General features: G+C 47.0%; 1 protein-coding gene across 2 annotated transcripts in view; it reads right to left on the reverse strand.

Annotated features, from left to right (window-relative positions):
- Window positions 1–18,487, reverse strand: part of SORCS3 (sortilin related VPS10 domain containing receptor 3) — a 419,433-nt gene that overhangs the window by 212,727 nt on the left and 188,219 nt on the right. For both annotated transcript variants that reach the window (XM_059730194.1, XM_059730195.1), the window contains exon 3: window positions 13,624–13,723. In XM_059730194.1, the coding sequence (XP_059586177.1) occupies window positions 13,624–13,723 (100 nt within the window). The remainder of the gene's footprint in view (window positions 1–13,623; window positions 13,724–18,487) is intronic.

Genomic DNA, 18,487 nt, shown 5'->3' on the forward strand with positions numbered 1-18,487 from the left:
AAGAAATAGGTACAAGAAACTGGAGACAGAGTAGGGCAGGGAAACGGTCACTGGCTTTTGTGGCAGTGGCGGAAGAGCTGGGCTCTGCAATCTGTTGAAAAAGACACTTCACCTTGGTTTCCCTTTGACTTTTTTATCTAGACCAAGTTGGCCAACCCATGCCACACATGCCACAAGTGGCCCAGGTGACTGCTGTATAGGACAAGAGAGCCCCACACAACCAGTAAGGAGAGGCACTGGAAAGGAGGAAGGATGGGTTGGGGGGCTCCACCTGGGTAGAGGAAGCTGCCCGTCTCCCTCCTCTGCTTCCCTTTGCTCCATGCCAACAGACTCCCAGCCTGGCCCCATAGCAGCAGCGTGATGGGAGTTGAGCTGGGGCCAAACTCAGTGCCCCAGGGTAGCATGGGGATGGACCCTGCCTTGTGGAGGAGAGGCCGGGAGAAAGATGAGACCCAAGGCTGGGGGTGGGCAGACAGGGGGCAAGACAGAAGCAGAGGGGCAAGCTACTTGACCCCTGCCATACCTTCTGCCTCCCCACTGCCCGACTCCTGCAGCAATGAGGCCACGAATTCAAGATGACCCTCCAATAACTAGATTCTATACATCAAAACTTATAACCAAGTTTTAAAATTTCTATATATAGCATCTAATTATTTGGGGGGTGGGGTGGAGTCAGACTCACCTTATATTTAAGTAAATGCAGGATTAATAATTTCACCATCCAATAGAAGGCATACACCATTGCTAGATGTGATTTTGTCCCTGTTATGCTTTCCAAATTCCTTTTTATCGCCCTTAGTCTTAGGAGTCATGAATTTTCCAGTACATTTTTAGCTTCCCTTATCAATTGTCAGTATTATATAACCATGATTCTTTAGTGGACGAGGCTGTAGCATGCAGGCTCCCTCCCTCACATAGGGCTGAATTTAGGAAGTGAGTAGTGATTGAGAGAAAGAGTTGCAGGTAGAGCAAAGATGGTCTCATGGGGCATTTATACACATAGTTTTGTCCTGCACCAGAGATCTGCCTCTTCGGAGCAGACCCGATTAATCCACACGCAAACTGAGGCAAACTGCGCGCAGAAAATAGCAGTAGTGTGCTTTTGAACTAAGCAACTCCAATGTGTTTTAGTTCAAAAGCACGTTGCCACCATTTTCTCAGCTCTGACGTGCATTTCCCCGCTTACACAACTACAAGCGTCACCGCGCCAGGTGCTTTTCAAAGCGCCCGGTGCTGCGGCACTTACACGCGTAAAAAACCCCATGGTTAACAAAGATGAACGCTGCCCTGGAGATCCGACTTCAATCCCTCCCTCCTACCGCAGTTGCTACATGATGTCAGGGGAAGTCAAGGGAGCTGTGCTTTAAGCATAGAAAATGCCATAAAATGTTAAGTACTTTGAAAAATAAGGCCTCAGGCCTCTCAAATTGGGCATCTAAAATTAGTGGACACTTCTGACCTTAATTATCCTTGGCATTAGTTTCTCATTTGTACAATGGGGACAATAATGCCACCCTGCCTCGTAGGGGGGTTATGAAAATAAACCACTCATGTCTGAGCCCTCAGACATGCTAGAGATGAGGGGTCATTGAGAAGCCCACAAGGAAATGAATAACTATCTGTAGAGCAGGGGTTTTATAACAAGCAGTCAAAAAGGCATGGGGACCAATCTGTGTTCTCATGATTAACATGTACTGAGGATTGCCTCTGCAACCACTAGGGTACAATGGCAAAATGGTCCCAGTTTGGGGAACATGGAAAACTGCATTTAAGTCCTTTCATTAGCTTAAGTCCAGATCCAACACTTCAAACTATGCAAGTGGATCCATGTGTGCAATACAGCTATAGCAAGTGGGGCTGTGCAAGCAGAAGCAGGAATTCATCTCCATGGTCCTCAATGCATGATCAAAGCTTAAATACTGACCAAATTAAAATCTCTCTAAGAGACTGAAAAGACCCTGGAGACTGTGAATTGAGGAGGTGCCCAGATACCACTGTAATGGCTGTAACAAAAAGCTTAACAGAAGGAAAAGATTTTATTTGACTAATAATAGAGACAGCTTTTTATTTGCATATGATCATCGCTTATGTACACTCTGTGCATGCTATCCAGTCAAGGATTTCCAAAGCATTTGACAAACTCTAATGAATATAATCTCCTAGGCTTAATTTGCCAAAGTGATGAAAGCATTTGTCCCAAAAGAGAATAATGACAAAAAAAGAGATGTAGGGAATACTTTAAGGGACCCTCTGTTTTAAGACAATTTTAGTAACTGAACTGTTTTTCCTTTACATAGCACCTGCCATCCAAGGATCTCCAAGCATTTTAGAAACACTAATGAACTGTGGTCTGGCACACAGAAATCACATCTCCTACTTACAGAGGATCAGACTAAGGAAGAGAGAAATGAAGAGACTTGCTCACAAAGCCGGAGCCAGGAGGAGAACCGGGGAGTTTTGGATGCCTCCCACCCCACTGCCACAAGGAGCTGTCCTGGGTGCTACAAGTCTTCTGCTCCAACTGCCTTAAACTCACGTTCCCTAATGTCTTCATAGCTGGGTCTCTACGCGATTCTCCAAATATCGACGATTATAAATCATTTTTCGGAGGTGAAAATTTGCAATGGGACCTAGTCTGACAAGCAAGGTGACATGCGGTCATGTGGTTAAGACCGTGACCGGAGACTCACCAGACTTGAGTTCAGGTCCTGGGTCGGCTACAGACTCTCTGTGGGCATGTCTACATGTGCATTTACTGCGCAGTAACATTGCAGCGCAGTAGTGCTGTGTGTCCACCAATGTGGGAGTAAAGTTACTCCCATGTCAGTGCACACAAATAGGGTTACTGAGCAATAAGGCATCTACACTTACCTTACTGCGCAGTAACTACTCAGGAGTGAATTTGCTACCTGCATCGTGCAGGTAGCAATTTTACTCTCGAGTTGGAGTAAGTTGCCAAAGTTACTGAGCAGTATGGATGTGCATGTGTAGACATGCACCCGTACTACACAGTAATTTTCAGTTACTAAGTTACTGCGCAGTAACAGTGCATGTGTAGATGTGCCCCATGTAATCTTAAGCAAGGCACTCCATGTCCTTTTGCCTCGGCTCCCTTACTGTATGGTGAGGACCATGCCATTTCTTTATTCCCAGCTTTTCTTTGCTTCACTTATCTTGATTGCCAGCTCCTTGGAACTAGGGCAGTTTTTACTATACGCTACCCTGCTCCTGGCACAATGAAATCTTCAACTCAGCTGGAGTTTCTAGGACCTCTCATTATAATAGCAATAGGAGTTGCACTCAACCCATCCATGTGTGTTGTATTATGTGCCTGTATCACAACAAAGGACACACCGTCCCCATCTCACCTGCTTGTGTCTGAGCACTGCAACAGAGAGGACTACTCCAGAAAGTTATGGAGCCAGGAAAAGAGGGAGAGGAGGAAGGGCCCCATCTTTGCCAGTACCCAGATAATTTAGCCTTACATTAATGAGAGACATGAAGCTGAGAACGGATCGTTATTTGTGCTTCATTGGGCTGAAAGAAAAGATCAGGAATAAAAGACAGTGAAAGAAATAGTTCTATTATGCCTTCCCCGTGACTCTAACGGAGCCACTGCCTTTTTGTTATAAATACGCTCTCTCCAAGATGAGAACAGCGTGTGTCAGTTCGCAGCACAAGCTGTTTATCAGAGTGTCAACATAATAAGTAAAAAGGGTCCAAAGAAACCTTCCATCTGCCAAATGGCTTTAGGACACTCCAGAGCTCAGCTCCCCACCGCTTGCTCAGGATGGAATATCAGAAAAACCAACAGATCATAAATGACAAATGGACGTGCTGGCAAGAGATGGCAGCTCAATTCAGGCTGGGTTAGTGAGCGCCGGGTGCATGCTGGGAGCCGCTGCTTCGTCACCCTATCACCTGGCAGAGGCTCCAGGAGGAAATCAAATGCTAGCGGAATTTCCACTGAGGTCAAAGAGACTGAGAAAAAAGCCAAGACTCAGGTGCGGGGAGGAAATGTGCTGCTATTATTTATTATTTGCATTGTAACTGCATCTACACACTCAGAGCTCAAGAGCTCCAACCTGCCAGATGCTGGATACGCACAATGAAAGGATGATAATGGCTCCAAAGAGCATGTACTCCAAGCATGTAATGAGAAATGGGAGTTAAGCCCACGTGACCTTCAGCAATATGAGATTGCTGGTCTCCACCAACAGAGATAGCACCCCAACGGTCTCCACCGAGAGAGGGCAGATACCACCCCAAGGTGTCAACCATGGTTCAGTTGGGTAACTAAGTTCAGCTTCCCTGTATTTCCTTCCTTGCCTTTAATCCTATCAAGTAAAAGTATTTTCCCCCATTGAAAAGGACAACGGTTGAGGCTGGACTTGATGATCCTCTGGGGTCCCTTCCAGCCCAAATGTCTATGAAATGTCTCTGGTATAATTCTTCTCGGCGCTAGGTGGTAAACAGATGCCTTACTTCTTACTAGAGCTACTCACGTCAGTCGTGGGGAAAAAATAATCTGACGGTGCCTAGCCCATGATAATTTTCTGAGCTTCTGTATCCCTACATACTATTCAACACTTTGGAGAGGCATCAAGTGAGGCTTTAGGTTCTGGAAACAGTCAGAAGTGAAAGGAGGTGTCTGTCTATGCCACCGCCTTTGCTATCTCTGTGTTGTGGAAACCCTACCATGACTTGATGTCTAACAGGATAGTAGGCTGAAAAAATATTTCTGAATGCCTTCAGCTGGGCATAGGGACATTGTTTTATATCAGGAGCAACTATTGTTGAAATCGCATGATTTGGTTAGTTCATCTCTTGGGGTTTGGGGACTGGATGTATGTTACGTGTTTAGATGGGCCATGCACAAACATAGGATCTCATGATGGAGTCCTGGAAGGGCATCAACAGAAAAACACATACTCCCTAAAATTAATATCAGTCTTGTATACCAGTGCAAAATACATAAGGATCAGGAACAGACAGATGTGCAGCTACCCTAGGACAGTTCACACAGGGGGTGGCTACTGAACTTCACCCTTCAATGTGGGGGGAGCTGGTAATAGCCTGTTTGCCATTAGCAACCAACTACCCCAGATGGACAAGGCAGACGATACCGAATCCAGTCTCATTAGCACCAGTCCAGTTTTACTCCTGATTCTTTCAGACGTAATGCTCCACTGGATTAGATGAAATAACACAAATTTAGGAGTTGGCTTCATCTGTTTACTATATGTAATATCCATTAAACAGATAGCTAAATAGATGGATAGATAGACCGACAGACAGACCGACAGACAGATAATGGATTTAGGCCCTTGCACAGGCCCTTTGCACACAAGGGAACTTCACCCATGGAAATTATGCATCTGCACCAATCTTTAGGAGGGCCTATATGTGAGCCACTACATCATTCAGGACATAGCCTGGAGCCACACACTGTGTCAGTTCAGGACAAGAGCTGAAGAAAAGTGTTGAATCCAACTGATATTGCAAGGAGCCAGAGCATAATTACCAAAGAGGAATCCTGCCAGGACACTGGAATTGTCACTTCCTTTTCATTAGGCATGAAAAGGAGTCTTAAATGAGCATGAATATGCAGGGGCTCATTCACTCCTCACATGACCAATATTATTGTGCATGTTTGATGCTCAGTTTTGTGCTCATTTGTTGCATTGTTTGCTTGATGCTTCCTTTGTGTTTCTCCATCTATTTGATCTCAGTGGAAAGCCCTTGGAGATGCATAATCCATTTTTTCTATTAGAGCTTTTTGACCAAAAAAAAAAAAAAAGAGGCTTCCACTGAGCAAAACTATATCCTAAGGGCCAACTGCCCACAGAAAATGTCAATACTTCACTGAGCAAACACACACCTGGGAATGGAAAGATTTTGGTTCAAAGTGCTGTCGTCCATCCCCATCGGTAAGTGAGGGAGGAGAGGAGACATTTTCCATGGTGCTCTGCGCCCTGGGAATTATATGACAAGCCCATCTTCTCGCCAAAAGGGAGAAAGCAGAGCTTTACAGGAGATGTGGTCTCCGCAGATAGCCCGACCAGTGACAGAAAATGGGAACATAAGAAACTCAAATGAAAATTCCCACGTGGAACCCGAGCACCATTTGGGTTTGGGGTCTTGGCCAAATACTCCCTCCTTTTTCATATGTCAACAAGTCATCACTCTTCCTAGAAAATTGCAATGAACAGGAGCCCCATCCCTTTGTTTTGGTCAGAGTTTTCCACGGGAAAGAAAGAAAATGAACTATTCTCCTACCTGCTCCACTACCACACAGGCAATTTTCTGTGTCTTCCAGGTTGCAGACAGAATGATGGATAAGCAGCTCTGAACAACCTTATGTGGGACTTGAGAGACTGATAGGTATTTTGCTAGCCCTGTTCATCCAGGTTGCATTTCACCCTCGGTGCACGTCCAAGAAGGAGGGACTTCCCTAAATCAGAGAGCTGCAGAAAAGCCAAGCCATGTATTTGCAAACTGTAGGTGTCCCACAGGCCACCTCAGAGGCAGAGCTGGAGAGGTAAATTATACTCACCACCACTATGTCTTTACTGCAGCAAGCACAGATGCTTGGTGCCCAGGTCCAAGCTAGGGTGTGAGCAACCTCCCTGCAACACCATAGCCAAGTCCTGTGCTCACCCTGGTGCTATAAAACACACGGGCTTTGCTAAGCTTTAGATCCAGCTGTCACGGCTCTCTGCGCTGCAGTCAACTGAGCTACTCTATGACTCTTTTAGAGCAAATTGTGAAAGGACGTGACTGGCACACAGGGAGGATTATGGGAAGACACGGAGGACTTGCAAAGCAGTACAGATGCCCTGTGACAATTCCAGAGGCACAAATGCAAGGCTGCCCCCAAACGATCCAGCTGCACGCCGGTACCTAGCTGTTTGATCTGGGGCCTCGAAGGTGGCTGGGCACGATGCTGGCACGTCACTCCTTTGTGTGACGATGGCTACAGAGATTGGCGTGCCCTAAACCCACCAGCTTGCTGCACAATTGGCTGGCCTTGATCTGGACTAGAAAACTGTTAATATCCAACTGATTTTGATGGCATGCTCACTGCAAAGTGGGCAGGTCACCAGCCTGCCTGAACACTGCCTGACTCCTAATCCTAGCCCCCCACCCACCCACCAGCGTGCACCTCCAGATTCACAGGAGAGGGGTTTGCACGTGGACAGGAAGGGAGCTAGGAGCCACGTGCAGGGAAAACCACGAATTAACTCTGCCCTAAGGCATACTCCTTGCTACAGACTAAGGGTAACAAAGCAGACAATCCCTTCCAACCCACTTACAGCCGGCTCTACACCAAGGGGAACAAGCAAGGCACAAACACCAATGCACAGAGAAAAACTGGCTGTTGGACATCCAATTTAATTCACAGGGTGGTAATCAGTATGCATGCATCTCAGGATATTCAGTACCAGTTAAATCTCAACACAGCACCTAGAGATTCACTTGCATCAGTTACTCAATCCCTCCTTCCACAGTTGTCCTCATAATATAATTGAGGTTTGAGCTCTTCCTTCCCTTCTTGTGCATGTTCTTGCTTACACATAAGTGCTTCTCAGCAATCAGTGTCAAGAGTGTCTCTCGCACTAGCTGCAGGTCCCCGCACAGAGAAAACACCTGCAAGAGTTATGGAGATGCCAAAAATATCTGGGGTGGAAATGTTTAAAAATATTTTTTTTTAAACTTGAACAAGTCAAACTTTTCTTTGCACAACTTTGGAGCAGGTTGTGTAATTCTGAACTGCACCGTATGTTTGCCCTGACGCAGGTCAATTAATCCTGCTGGCCTCGCTGCACGTACACACACACACACACACACACACATGCCTCTTTTATTTCCATGCTACAACCACAACTGATTTAGCCTCAGCCCTTCACTCCCAAGCCTTAATTGTGCCACACACCAACCTGGACTTAGATGGCCCAAGGCTAACAGAGCCATCTCAGCTTAGTCCAGCTGAGAACCGGCCTTTTCATGGCTAGTCTGGGTGACTCACCACATAGGTTTGTATCACAGGGATCATTTCCCACCCCATGTCTCACATCCTGAATATGCATGTGGCTCCCATCCCCGGATGGATTGAGCTACAGCCAAGAATGCATCCTTACAAACAGAGAACAAGAGGTGTGCCCTCCAGAAAATACAGCTTTAAAAACAAAAGATAGCTGCAAAAAGCCCAGATGGCTTTTGGCATATCCCCAAGGCTGGGCCAGACATAGTAGTCACACAACACAAAACCCAAGTTAATGGATTCAGTGAGCCTCAGCTTGTCACAGTGCTCATCACTGTTTCCCTTAAGTCCTATGCACCTGCAGCAAAGGTAAGCATCTATGTGATGATCCTCTCCTGCAAGCCGGAGCCGTAAGCCCTGTTTCAACCTGTATGGTGCTGGGCTGAGCCAGATGTTTTCTTGCAAAAGCTTTCATGCACATGGAGAACGGGTGAGCATGCAAACCGGAGTGAGAGACACGGGGACACGCTGCGGATTAAAGCCTCTAACTGGGGGATGGAAATCTCACAGCAACAGGCGCTTTGACGTCCTGTCGTGGGAATAATCCTTGCGGAAGAAAGCCACTGAGGATTTCACAGTCGCCCATGTTCTACACAGCGTGATGGCTTGAATTTTGCAGTGATAATGAGACGTGAACTCCGATCCCCTGCAGCAAGGCGTACAAGTCCCTGCTAACTGAGCAAGACAAGACATACTCTGCGCTCGTACCAGTACAGCACCCGGGACACAACCGCCGTTCGGTTCTGCATCCAGCCAGTGCTTGTGCAGTTGCAGGATCATAGGAGAGTAGATCTGGAAGGGACCTCACAAGGTTGTCTAGTCCAGCAGTTATCAACCGTTTTTGTACCAGGACCCATTTGTAAACATCAATGGCTGGTCCTGGTCCAGTGCCCCTCACTCCCGACCCCCTGCCCTCCATCCCCAAACCCCAGTCCCCCAATGGGGACTGGGGTTTGCTTGGAAGGCCCCAAGCAGCCCCTCTCAGGCTGAAACTGCCAGCCTGCAAGGGAAAAGCCACCGTTTCCCACATTTGTCTTCTTTAAAGGAGAATCCATTTTTTAAAAACTGTTTGCAATCCTTTCATATATTCTGGGGACCCACTTTTGGGTCGCGACCCATGGGTTGAGAAATGCTGGTCTAGTCCAGCCTCCTGCTCAAGGCAGGATGTCCCTGAATAACCAGCCCAGCCAAGCACCAGTGCAACCCGCTTGTCAAAATTTCCAGGGATGGAAATCCCACAATTTCTCTAGGCAGCCGGCACCATGCTTGAGCTCCCTCATGATCAGAAAGTTCCTCCTAATCTCCAACCTCAATCTCCCCTGCTGCAATTTGAGACCATTGATCCTAATCCTGTCCCCTATAGCCACAAAGAAATGCCCATCTCCCTCCTCTCTATAATCACCCTTCAGGTACTTGAAGACTGTTATCATATCACCGTTCAGTCTTCTCTTCTCCAAACTGAATAATGGAGGTACCATTGTCTCAGTCTCAAAGCACTGTGCAAACACTAATTAATTTTACCCATGCAGAGCATCTCTAAGCAAAGTAAGGACTGTTATTCCCACTTTACAGAGGCAGCAAAGAGAAAGTCAGTGCTCAAGGAATAGATGTAGTTCCTGGCTGCTACCCCTTGTTGTTTTAAAAAACACCTGCAGGGAATCGCAGCTCTTTGGTGATGCCGCTAAGGAACCACAGGGTGAATTGCTCAGATATATGTCCTGATGTCTAGACGTCCTCCCTCAAAGTCTCTCCACATCCAAGTCCTCTGGGGTAGCAGACACGGCAGTGACATCTAGTCACTGGGGCACAGTGCATGGGCTTGGGCAAGACACTTACTCACTCTATGACTTGAGTGTGCACCTCTGTAGTCCAAGCAGGGATGATCCCAGGGGGCACCCTCTTGGCATTAAACAAATAAAGACAGAGGGGCTCCCTTTATTTACGCAATGGAAGAGCATTTCTTCTGCAGACGTGATGCTAGAAGTCTTCGACACGTATGGGGAATTGTGCAAGCGTAAGCTAACTCCTGTGCTCCCGCCCCCTGGAAAGCATGTACAGTAAAGCTTATTCTTCCTGGCTTTGCAGACAGAAACCACTGAGGCAGAGAAATCAAGTCCTAATAGCATATTGTGAGCAGAATAGAGCCCCAAGAGTGCAACAGAAGAGTCCATGATCATTCTTGCCATCTATGTGGAGGCCACTGACAGATGAACGCTTATTTACTGGGGGGGAAGTAGGGGAAAGATACCACCCCGCTCTGGACCTCTGTCTGCCCACCTGCAAAGTGGAGACAATGCTACTTGCCTCCTAATCAGCTCTGTGGATGAAAAATGCTGCAGGGGCCCAAACCAAAGTGAGCTAAATGCTTCTCTAAATCTGAAATTCCAATGCAACATGTATTGGTGAAAAGCTTTATATGTGGACCACCCTTGTGGCTGGTTGCTTGCTTTATTGTGCCTTAAATTGGCTGAGTGGGTGGCAGGGCTACTATTTATGGCACCATGTATATGTTAATTATGTCATAAATGTCACATGTGCCAGGGTCCCCCCCCTGCAGTATAAAGAGCCTTAATGAGGTATAAACAGCTGAGTGCACACCCTGAGTAACCAGGAAAGGCCCTTAAGAAGGATCAAACAGCTGAAAGCGGGCTGTTCCCACACCAATTAGTGGAGATGTTTAATTGCATAGAAATCAGGCATTTGGCACAAACGGTATCGTTAATATTGAAATAAATAGGATTTAGCCAGTGGCTAGTGTCATTTGCATGATAAAAGTGGCTGCTCACCTTAACTGCAGACCTCTTCAGAGGCGTATACAGCACTGCTATTATAGAGGCAGGGGGCATCCCGATGCTGATGAATCAGCATAACAGGCTTGCACCCAACAAATAATGCAATGGGATTGTCACGATGCCTCAAAAGCTTGGGAAGAAGAAACAAGGCTTAAATCCTTGTGCCTTGTACTTTAATTGAGCCCAGGGTTGTGCTGTGATTCAGGTATATTCTGTTTATGTAACTGGCATTTGGCTGAATGTGTAATTCTGATTTAACAGCTGAAGAGAGGCATTTGTGGGCTTCAAAGGAATCTGACAGGTAATTCCCACTGTAGTTCTGCAGGGTAGCTGAGAAGTAATTATCCTTCTCACTAGTAAATCAATTAGAAATGGATGTATGTAACACTTTTCTCCTCCTCCAAGTAACTGCTAATCCTCTAAGCACTAATGAGCAGACAGTGTTAGCAACACGCTGCTAACTGATCAAGACTGAGCTGGAGGGTTCAGGCCTGGGGAGACACTGAAACACAAGACAAGAAACAGCTCACCTCCTGACAGTCAACACGCACGCATATGCATGTGTTGGCACGTGTCTGCATTCACACACGCATGCATACATACATGTGTGTTGGCACAAGCCTGCACTCGCACCCGCATGATTACATACATGTGTGTTGGCATGAGTCTGCATTTGCACCTGCATGCATACATACGTGTGTTTGCACATGCCTGCATTTGCACCTGCATGCATACATACGTGTGTTGACACGTGCCTGCATTCACACCCGCATGCATACATGCGTGTGTGTTGGCACGTGCCTTCATTCACACCTGCATGTATACATACATAAACACGTGGGCTGGCACGTGCCTGCATTTGCACACGCATGCCTGCATACGTGTGGGCTGGCACGTGCCTGCATTTGCACACGCATGCCTGCATACGTGTGGGCTGGCACGTGCCTGCATTTGCACACGCATGCCTGCATACGTGTGGGCTGGCACGTGCCTGCATTTGCACACGCATGCCTGCATACGTGTGGGCTGGCACGTGCCTGCATTTGCACACGCATGCCTGCATACGTGTGGGCTGGCACGTGCCTGCATTTGCACACGCATGCCTGCATACGTGTGGGCTGGCACGTGCCTGCATTTGCACACGCATGCCTGCATACGTGTGGGCTGGCACGTGCCTGCATTTGCGCACACGCATACATACTGTGTTTGCACATGCCTGCATTTGCACACGCATGCATACATACGCGTGTGTTGGCATGTGCCTGCATTCGCACACATGCAAATCTGAAATGTCTTTAGCTGTGGGCCAATGTAATTCTAAACCATTTTAAAAGGAGAAAAGGGGCTTGCAGTGTTTCCCCTGTTCTGATTTAACTTACGTCATCCGCTCCTGCACCGGGACGCGAGAGCTAAACAGACTTTAAACTTGTGCACAACAGATTGAAAGTTACAGCTGTTCAACCCCACTATGCTGGAGGATGGTGTGACCGGTGCCACAGAAAGAGGGAATCTCAGTATTATAAATTAGAGGCATGTCCCAGTGCCATGAGCAGCCAAGGAGAGTTTATTCTGATCATGCAATGGGAAATCTCTCTTGGCGGGGTCACACAAACTGAAGAGGAATTAGCTCTTCAACTTGCATCCACAGATCCTTGAATTTTAGGGCTGGAAGAGCTTATGAAAAAACAAAACAAAAAAAAGTCATTGCTTCTTGCTCTGAATAGCGGCCAGATCACAATGGCTTTCAAAAGAATTCAGCCTGCACGTAGAAAAATACAAAAGCCACCCCACACGGACAAGGACATACTCAGACGTTGTACTTCTGGCTGACTGCTATAGAAATGTGCCTGCCCTTAGGTTCTAGACAGAGAAAGAAACATCAATCCTGTAACCTCTGTGGCCTGACCAGTGATGGAAAAAAACAATAGTAATAATAATAATAATAAAATACAACTTTGGAAGGCTATTGAGGGAGACAGGAGACAGGCAGTTTGAAAATAATCAAGCATAATAGTCTCCCGGCCTTCCTGCCACAAGGCACCGAAACCAGCATTTAGCTGTCTGCTGCAGCTAAAATCACTCTCTGATTAACAGGGGTAGCAAAGCAAGCAAGTAGGCCTGACTACTTCCTTGAAACAACATTGTAACTCGAAATCAGAAAGCACTAAGCAGGCATGCTGGCTCCGCGGTCCGGCTCGAATTGCATCATGTAGGAAGCCTGAGCAGAGCGCTCTGACATCATGCGGGCTCCCACGCCGAGCAAAAGGTTCCCACCCACCGTTCCACATCCAGCCACATGTTCCCCCGCCAGCCCCCTTACGTGATGTAACCAGCCAGAAATGCCAGCTGCGGGCTTATTTCCAACCCCCGGAAAGCATCAGAAGAAGCACCGTTAAAAGTGGGGGGAATGGAAACAGCATCTCTCTTACCCCGTATTTCTAATAATAAAAAGACAGGGGAGGGAAGCAGGGGAGCGAGCGTAAAAGCAGGAGGGGCACATCACCATCACTTCTGCACGAATGCCAACAAGAGTCGGAAGCAAATAAAATCAGCTGCTTTACATCTCGAACGCCACGCTAGATTCATACGGCCGGAAGTTAAAGGTTTGAGTCATCTTGCTTATTCCAGCCTTAACTCCACCAGCATAAATTATTAGACGACGTTCGGGTCCTGGAGTTTCTCATGAGTTACCGCTGGATTTCGCTTGAGGACCGTAATTCTTTAAAAGAACAAGTCAAGCATGGTAATTTTGTTTCTATAGCTACCGCCTCCATGGCTCTCCCTTACCTTCCTCTTGTTAGTCGGACTGACATAAAGATAGCTGAGCACAGTTTTCAAACCCACTTTGTCATTTAGCTTCTCGTAGGTCGTGCCGTAGTCCGTTGACCTGCAGAGAAAAACAATAACAAAAAAAAGAGACACAAGGAATATATATCAGTTCTCAGAACGTGGGAAGGGAAACAATAGGTGGAACGGGGGCGTGACACTATGGTTTGCACACTCCTGTGCTTCAACCCCAGGATTCGGGCATCGCTAACCGGGCAGGGACTGTCCACTTCTGTTGCTCTCCGAGATGTAATGAGAGCTGATGACTTCAGAGGCATTGCGCCCAGCTGGTTCCCAGGACTGATGTTGGTACAGGACCTAATCCCATGAGTGCCCTGGGTATCCTCGTAACAAAGGAGACGGACTCCGTTTAAAACAAACACTCAGGGAGTCCCAACCGCAACCCTGCATGTTTTTCTCTTTGGAGAGATGAGTTGTAGCGGCCGAGCTCACGTCTCAATCAAATCGACTCATCCTGGCATCTCCAGAGCTTTGTCACCCGCCTGCAATTCTGTGCCAGGCACTTAATTGTTCTTCACTAGAGACATCCAGGCCCCTGTTCTGGCTGATCCCACGAGATGCAGCAGATGATCTGGGGGTGGCACGGCCCATTCGTGACTGGCAGAAAAAGTGCTGCTTCCATTACAGAGGGCTTGCTGCAGTTTTCTCTTCCCCCCGCCCCCCTCCTCCTGGTTTCAGCTTGGTGAGGTCACCCTCTGCTCCCCCCACCGAAGAGGACAGGGGTTTCTCGAGTGGATACCATCTAGTCTGGTGTCCTGCCACCCAGGCCAGGTGCTCTTGGGGAAAGAGGCAAAATCCTCAAAAGCGCTCCTCGCTCTACCCTGTTGGGGAGAAATCACCTCCTGCCCCTGCGGTGTGATGATAACCGTATGCTTTGACCCAGGAGGACTGGGGGTGGTCCTTGCAGTTATGCCCCTGACTCTTGCCTTGCATTTTCCTCATTATTTATTTGAATGGCAAATATTTAGGAATGGTGAGCACTTGTAGAAACTCCTTCAAATGCTACCTGTGACTCGGTTTTTCATTATCACGGCAACTGCATGGGTAGGGGGAGCGTAGCAGTGCTTTCTATGCCCAGATGTCTGATCCCTATGCATCTGTAGCTAGCATGGCCTAGGCCATGCTCCTGGGATCCCACTATACTAGCCCCAAAAAGGATAACAGCTGCTTTCGATTCCCGCTGATGGCAGAAACCCATCCAAAGTCTGCCCCAGCCCAACCCAGCCCATTTTTCACCGAGTCCCTAGGAATAAGTCATCCAAAATCATAATGGATGATGCTGGCATGCTTTGCCTTTTGCAAGGCAGCAAAAAAATAGCTTCTGAGTGCTGGCTCCGGTGCCAGTCGATGGGGGAATCCATAAGACGGGAGATACAGTTCATATTAACGAGAAGCTATTACATCTTGTGCTGCTCTTCCAAGTGCAAATCTCTATTTCTGCAAGTTGGTCTTATCATAAAATGAGCCAAGCCAGCCCCTTTAACCCAGGCACCTGCTGTCCTGAAGCATTTGACATGTTAATCAGAGCCCACTTTCTGTGGCTTAGCTCATCTACACGAAATGTTTCTAGGTAATGACCACACTGATCGCTGAAGGACTTCTCTCCCCTAGTGAAGCTTGAAACTAAAGCAGCCAGATGGATAAAACAGGATAATCCTACTCTCCGGGGAAACGTGCACACGGGAAAGTCAAAGGAGCAGGAATTTTTAGCCATCGCTACACTCCAAATACTTTGCAATGGAAATTTATGAAGGCAGAGGTACCGCTTCGGCCTAACCTTTGGCAGCTGTGCTGAGGCTCTGAACAAGGCAGATCCATGGTTATACAAGGGAGACATACACTGAGTCGTGTACTGAACATCAGGCAATGGAAAAAGATCACTAATTTCAATCAGTGTTCAAACAAAATGCAAATAATGGTTTAATATTCCCACAGGGCCAGTTTGGTTTTGTTCCCATCATCACTTTCAGATCTTCCAAAATGCCTTGCACTTACAAAGATGCAGGCTGGATGCCCTAACAACCCTTCCTCATTAAACCATTATTACTCACTGCATTTGCCCTTTCAAAGCATAGCTAGAAAAGAAGCATGATCATTATTTCTTTAGCTTCCTTTAGTCTCCTCTTTATTATAATGACAACCACCACTGGTTTCATGGAAAGGTCTCAGAGGATATCACAATAATGCTCCATGATGGCCCGGCACTTCCCATCTACAGATCCCAGAGCACTGAACCAGTGTTAATCAATGCAGACGCTCAAAAGTCCCAGTCGCCATGTCCTGAAATATTATCCCCATTTTAGAGGTGAGGAAACTGAAACACGGAGAGGCAAGGCCAGATTACTCAAACTCGGGTGGCTAAAAGTGGGCATCTCAATGCCTATTTTGCATCTGACCGTGTGGGCTGATCTTCAGAGGTGCCGAACACCACGGATATCAGTCTCCTTGATTAAGAAATCAAGCCACTCATTTAGGTACCCAAACTGGAGTTAGATGCCTAATTTGGCACAGCTAAATGCCTGACTCAATGTCCCAGAGTAAGCAGTAGAGCAGAGGAAGGAAAGAAAAGGGCAGAGTCAGTGCTCTAACCACTCTCCCTGATATTATCTAGGCATTTACACGCTTCTACAAGCAGCTGAACAGACTTAAGTGTCCTAAAATTCACACACTAACAGCACCGCAATACCCCCCGGAGGGCTTTCCAACTTCCACAATCCAAAGACCCTCCTCTTTGACAGAAGCCAATGCACAGGAGGGAGTCCCAAAAGAGGTTGCTGCTTGATAAAATGCACACCGGACTGACAAACCAAATCTGAGATATGATCCAAGAGCATCAAAATGGGAACCCTGTTATGGACTCCATTAATGCCCTACATATGAAATGCAAAAATCTAGAACTCTTGGTTCAGAGATAAAACCTTTTATTAGACCAATGGAGACATTGCAAAAAAAAATAAAAATCTTTTTCTGCAAGCTTTCAGGCTCGCATGCACTTCATCAGGCTCAGGGAAAGTTAAGGAGAGTGAAAAGTCCCCATATGTAGGAAATAAACTTCATTTTTGCACAGAGGAAGCTGAAGCTGGGAATCTGTTCCTCTGGGTCCATGAGAGTGTCTTTGTGGGGTTGCTCTTTGTTGTGCAGATCAAACAGGATTGCTTCCCTGTTGGGGTCAGATGGCTGGCAGGGAGGTATAAAAACCTTTCTTGTTGTTCAGCAATGAAGTTTCTAGTCCAAAATGAAATTACATATATAATGTCACCTGGCAATAGGGGCAAAGCACGTAAGATATAGTTTCAGAAGCAGTAGTTCAATCCCTGCTCTGAACTTATGCCAAAGTTTCACCACAGTCGTAAATTGGCACCAGATCACTCGGACTGCAGAGTCAAAGGCGGGTAGAGATGATGATGGCCCCATCACTCCCTTGCGTGCCATTGTCTAAGAAACTGGTGTGCCCTAACCATGCCAGCCCATCGGCTGTGAAGCTTCGTTAGTTCCTAGATTTTGTTTTCTCCAGTGTAGACACAAAGGTGGAGGAATCAGCAACTGGCAGCTCAGACATAGGGGTCCTTAGAACCAAGACTTCTGGGTTCCCAACTTCTACAACTCCACTGGCGCATTTGCAAATGGAGTAATAATAAGCAACAAGAGAAATAATACAGAGGCACAGGGGGATATTAAGGATTAATTAGGCAATATTTGCAGAAGGCTCTAACTATAAGCAGAAAAACCATTTTATTCATCAGATTACAATAGAAGAAACCCAGCTAATAATCCCCACACCAGGATTATTAGCTACTAATTTGATTAGTAGCTAACGATGCAATCAGAAAAGTTGGGACTTGTAACAATGAGGAAAGAGCCTTGGGCTGTAAGGAAAAGGAGTACAAGCCCAGTCTGAGGAATCTGCCTCCAAATGGTCCTGCTCACTGATCTTGTAACATTCCCTCTGTGGTTCGACCCAAGCTCTGATGTGTTTCTGCTCTTTGCACACAAAGCTGCTGGTGGATCACCAGAGAGAAGCAAATAGGTGACTTCAGAAAGAGCGAGGAAAGGTAAAAAGACCCCCGCACCACTGTGTCCTGCACTGTCATAGCAGGATATCCTACCCCACGCAGTGCTTTCCAAAACCTCACAAGAGGGAAGAGGTAGAGTCCCCCTGGAGTCCACTTGGGTCTCATCATTACCCATCTGCCTGATGCAGAAGGCAGTCAAACACTGAAAAAATGGGATACAGAAAGGACTCAGGTGCTGCCTAGTAGGGCTGTGCGAAATTTCACCGGCCATTTCATTCCATTACTGTTTCAACTAATTTTGAGGCCGAAACAGCAAAATCAGAATGAAACAAAGGTTGTTGAAATAGCCTCGAAACAAAACAAGGCTAGCCGAAATGTTTTGAAAGTTGAAATATTTCAACCATAGGCTGGGGATGGGAAGTCAGTTCAGCTGGGCTGACTACCCATCCCCAGCGCAAGATCCAGCAGGGGACGGGAAGTCAGCCCAGCTGTGTTGACTCCCCATCCCCCATCCCCAGTGCTAGATCACACAGGGGATGGGGCAGCAGCCCAGCTGGGCTGACTCCCACCCCTGACACAATCTAGCGCTGGGGATGGGACTCCTCATCCCCAGCGAAACTTCAAAACAGCCTCAAAACAGCCTTTCTTTTTCAATGGAACGGAACAGCTGTTTTGAATCGAAATGAAATTCGAAATGGAACGCTGTTCCGTCGAACCGTCGAAACTCAAGGCAAAACAAAACGGTGCCATTTCGCACAGCCCTACTGCCTAATGGGTAGCAATGTGAAGCC

Source organism: Alligator mississippiensis, chromosome 6 (genome assembly GCF_030867095.1).
Source record: "Alligator mississippiensis isolate rAllMis1 chromosome 6, rAllMis1, whole genome shotgun sequence".
NCBI classification, from domain to species: Eukaryota; Metazoa; Chordata; order Crocodylia; family Alligatoridae; genus Alligator; species Alligator mississippiensis.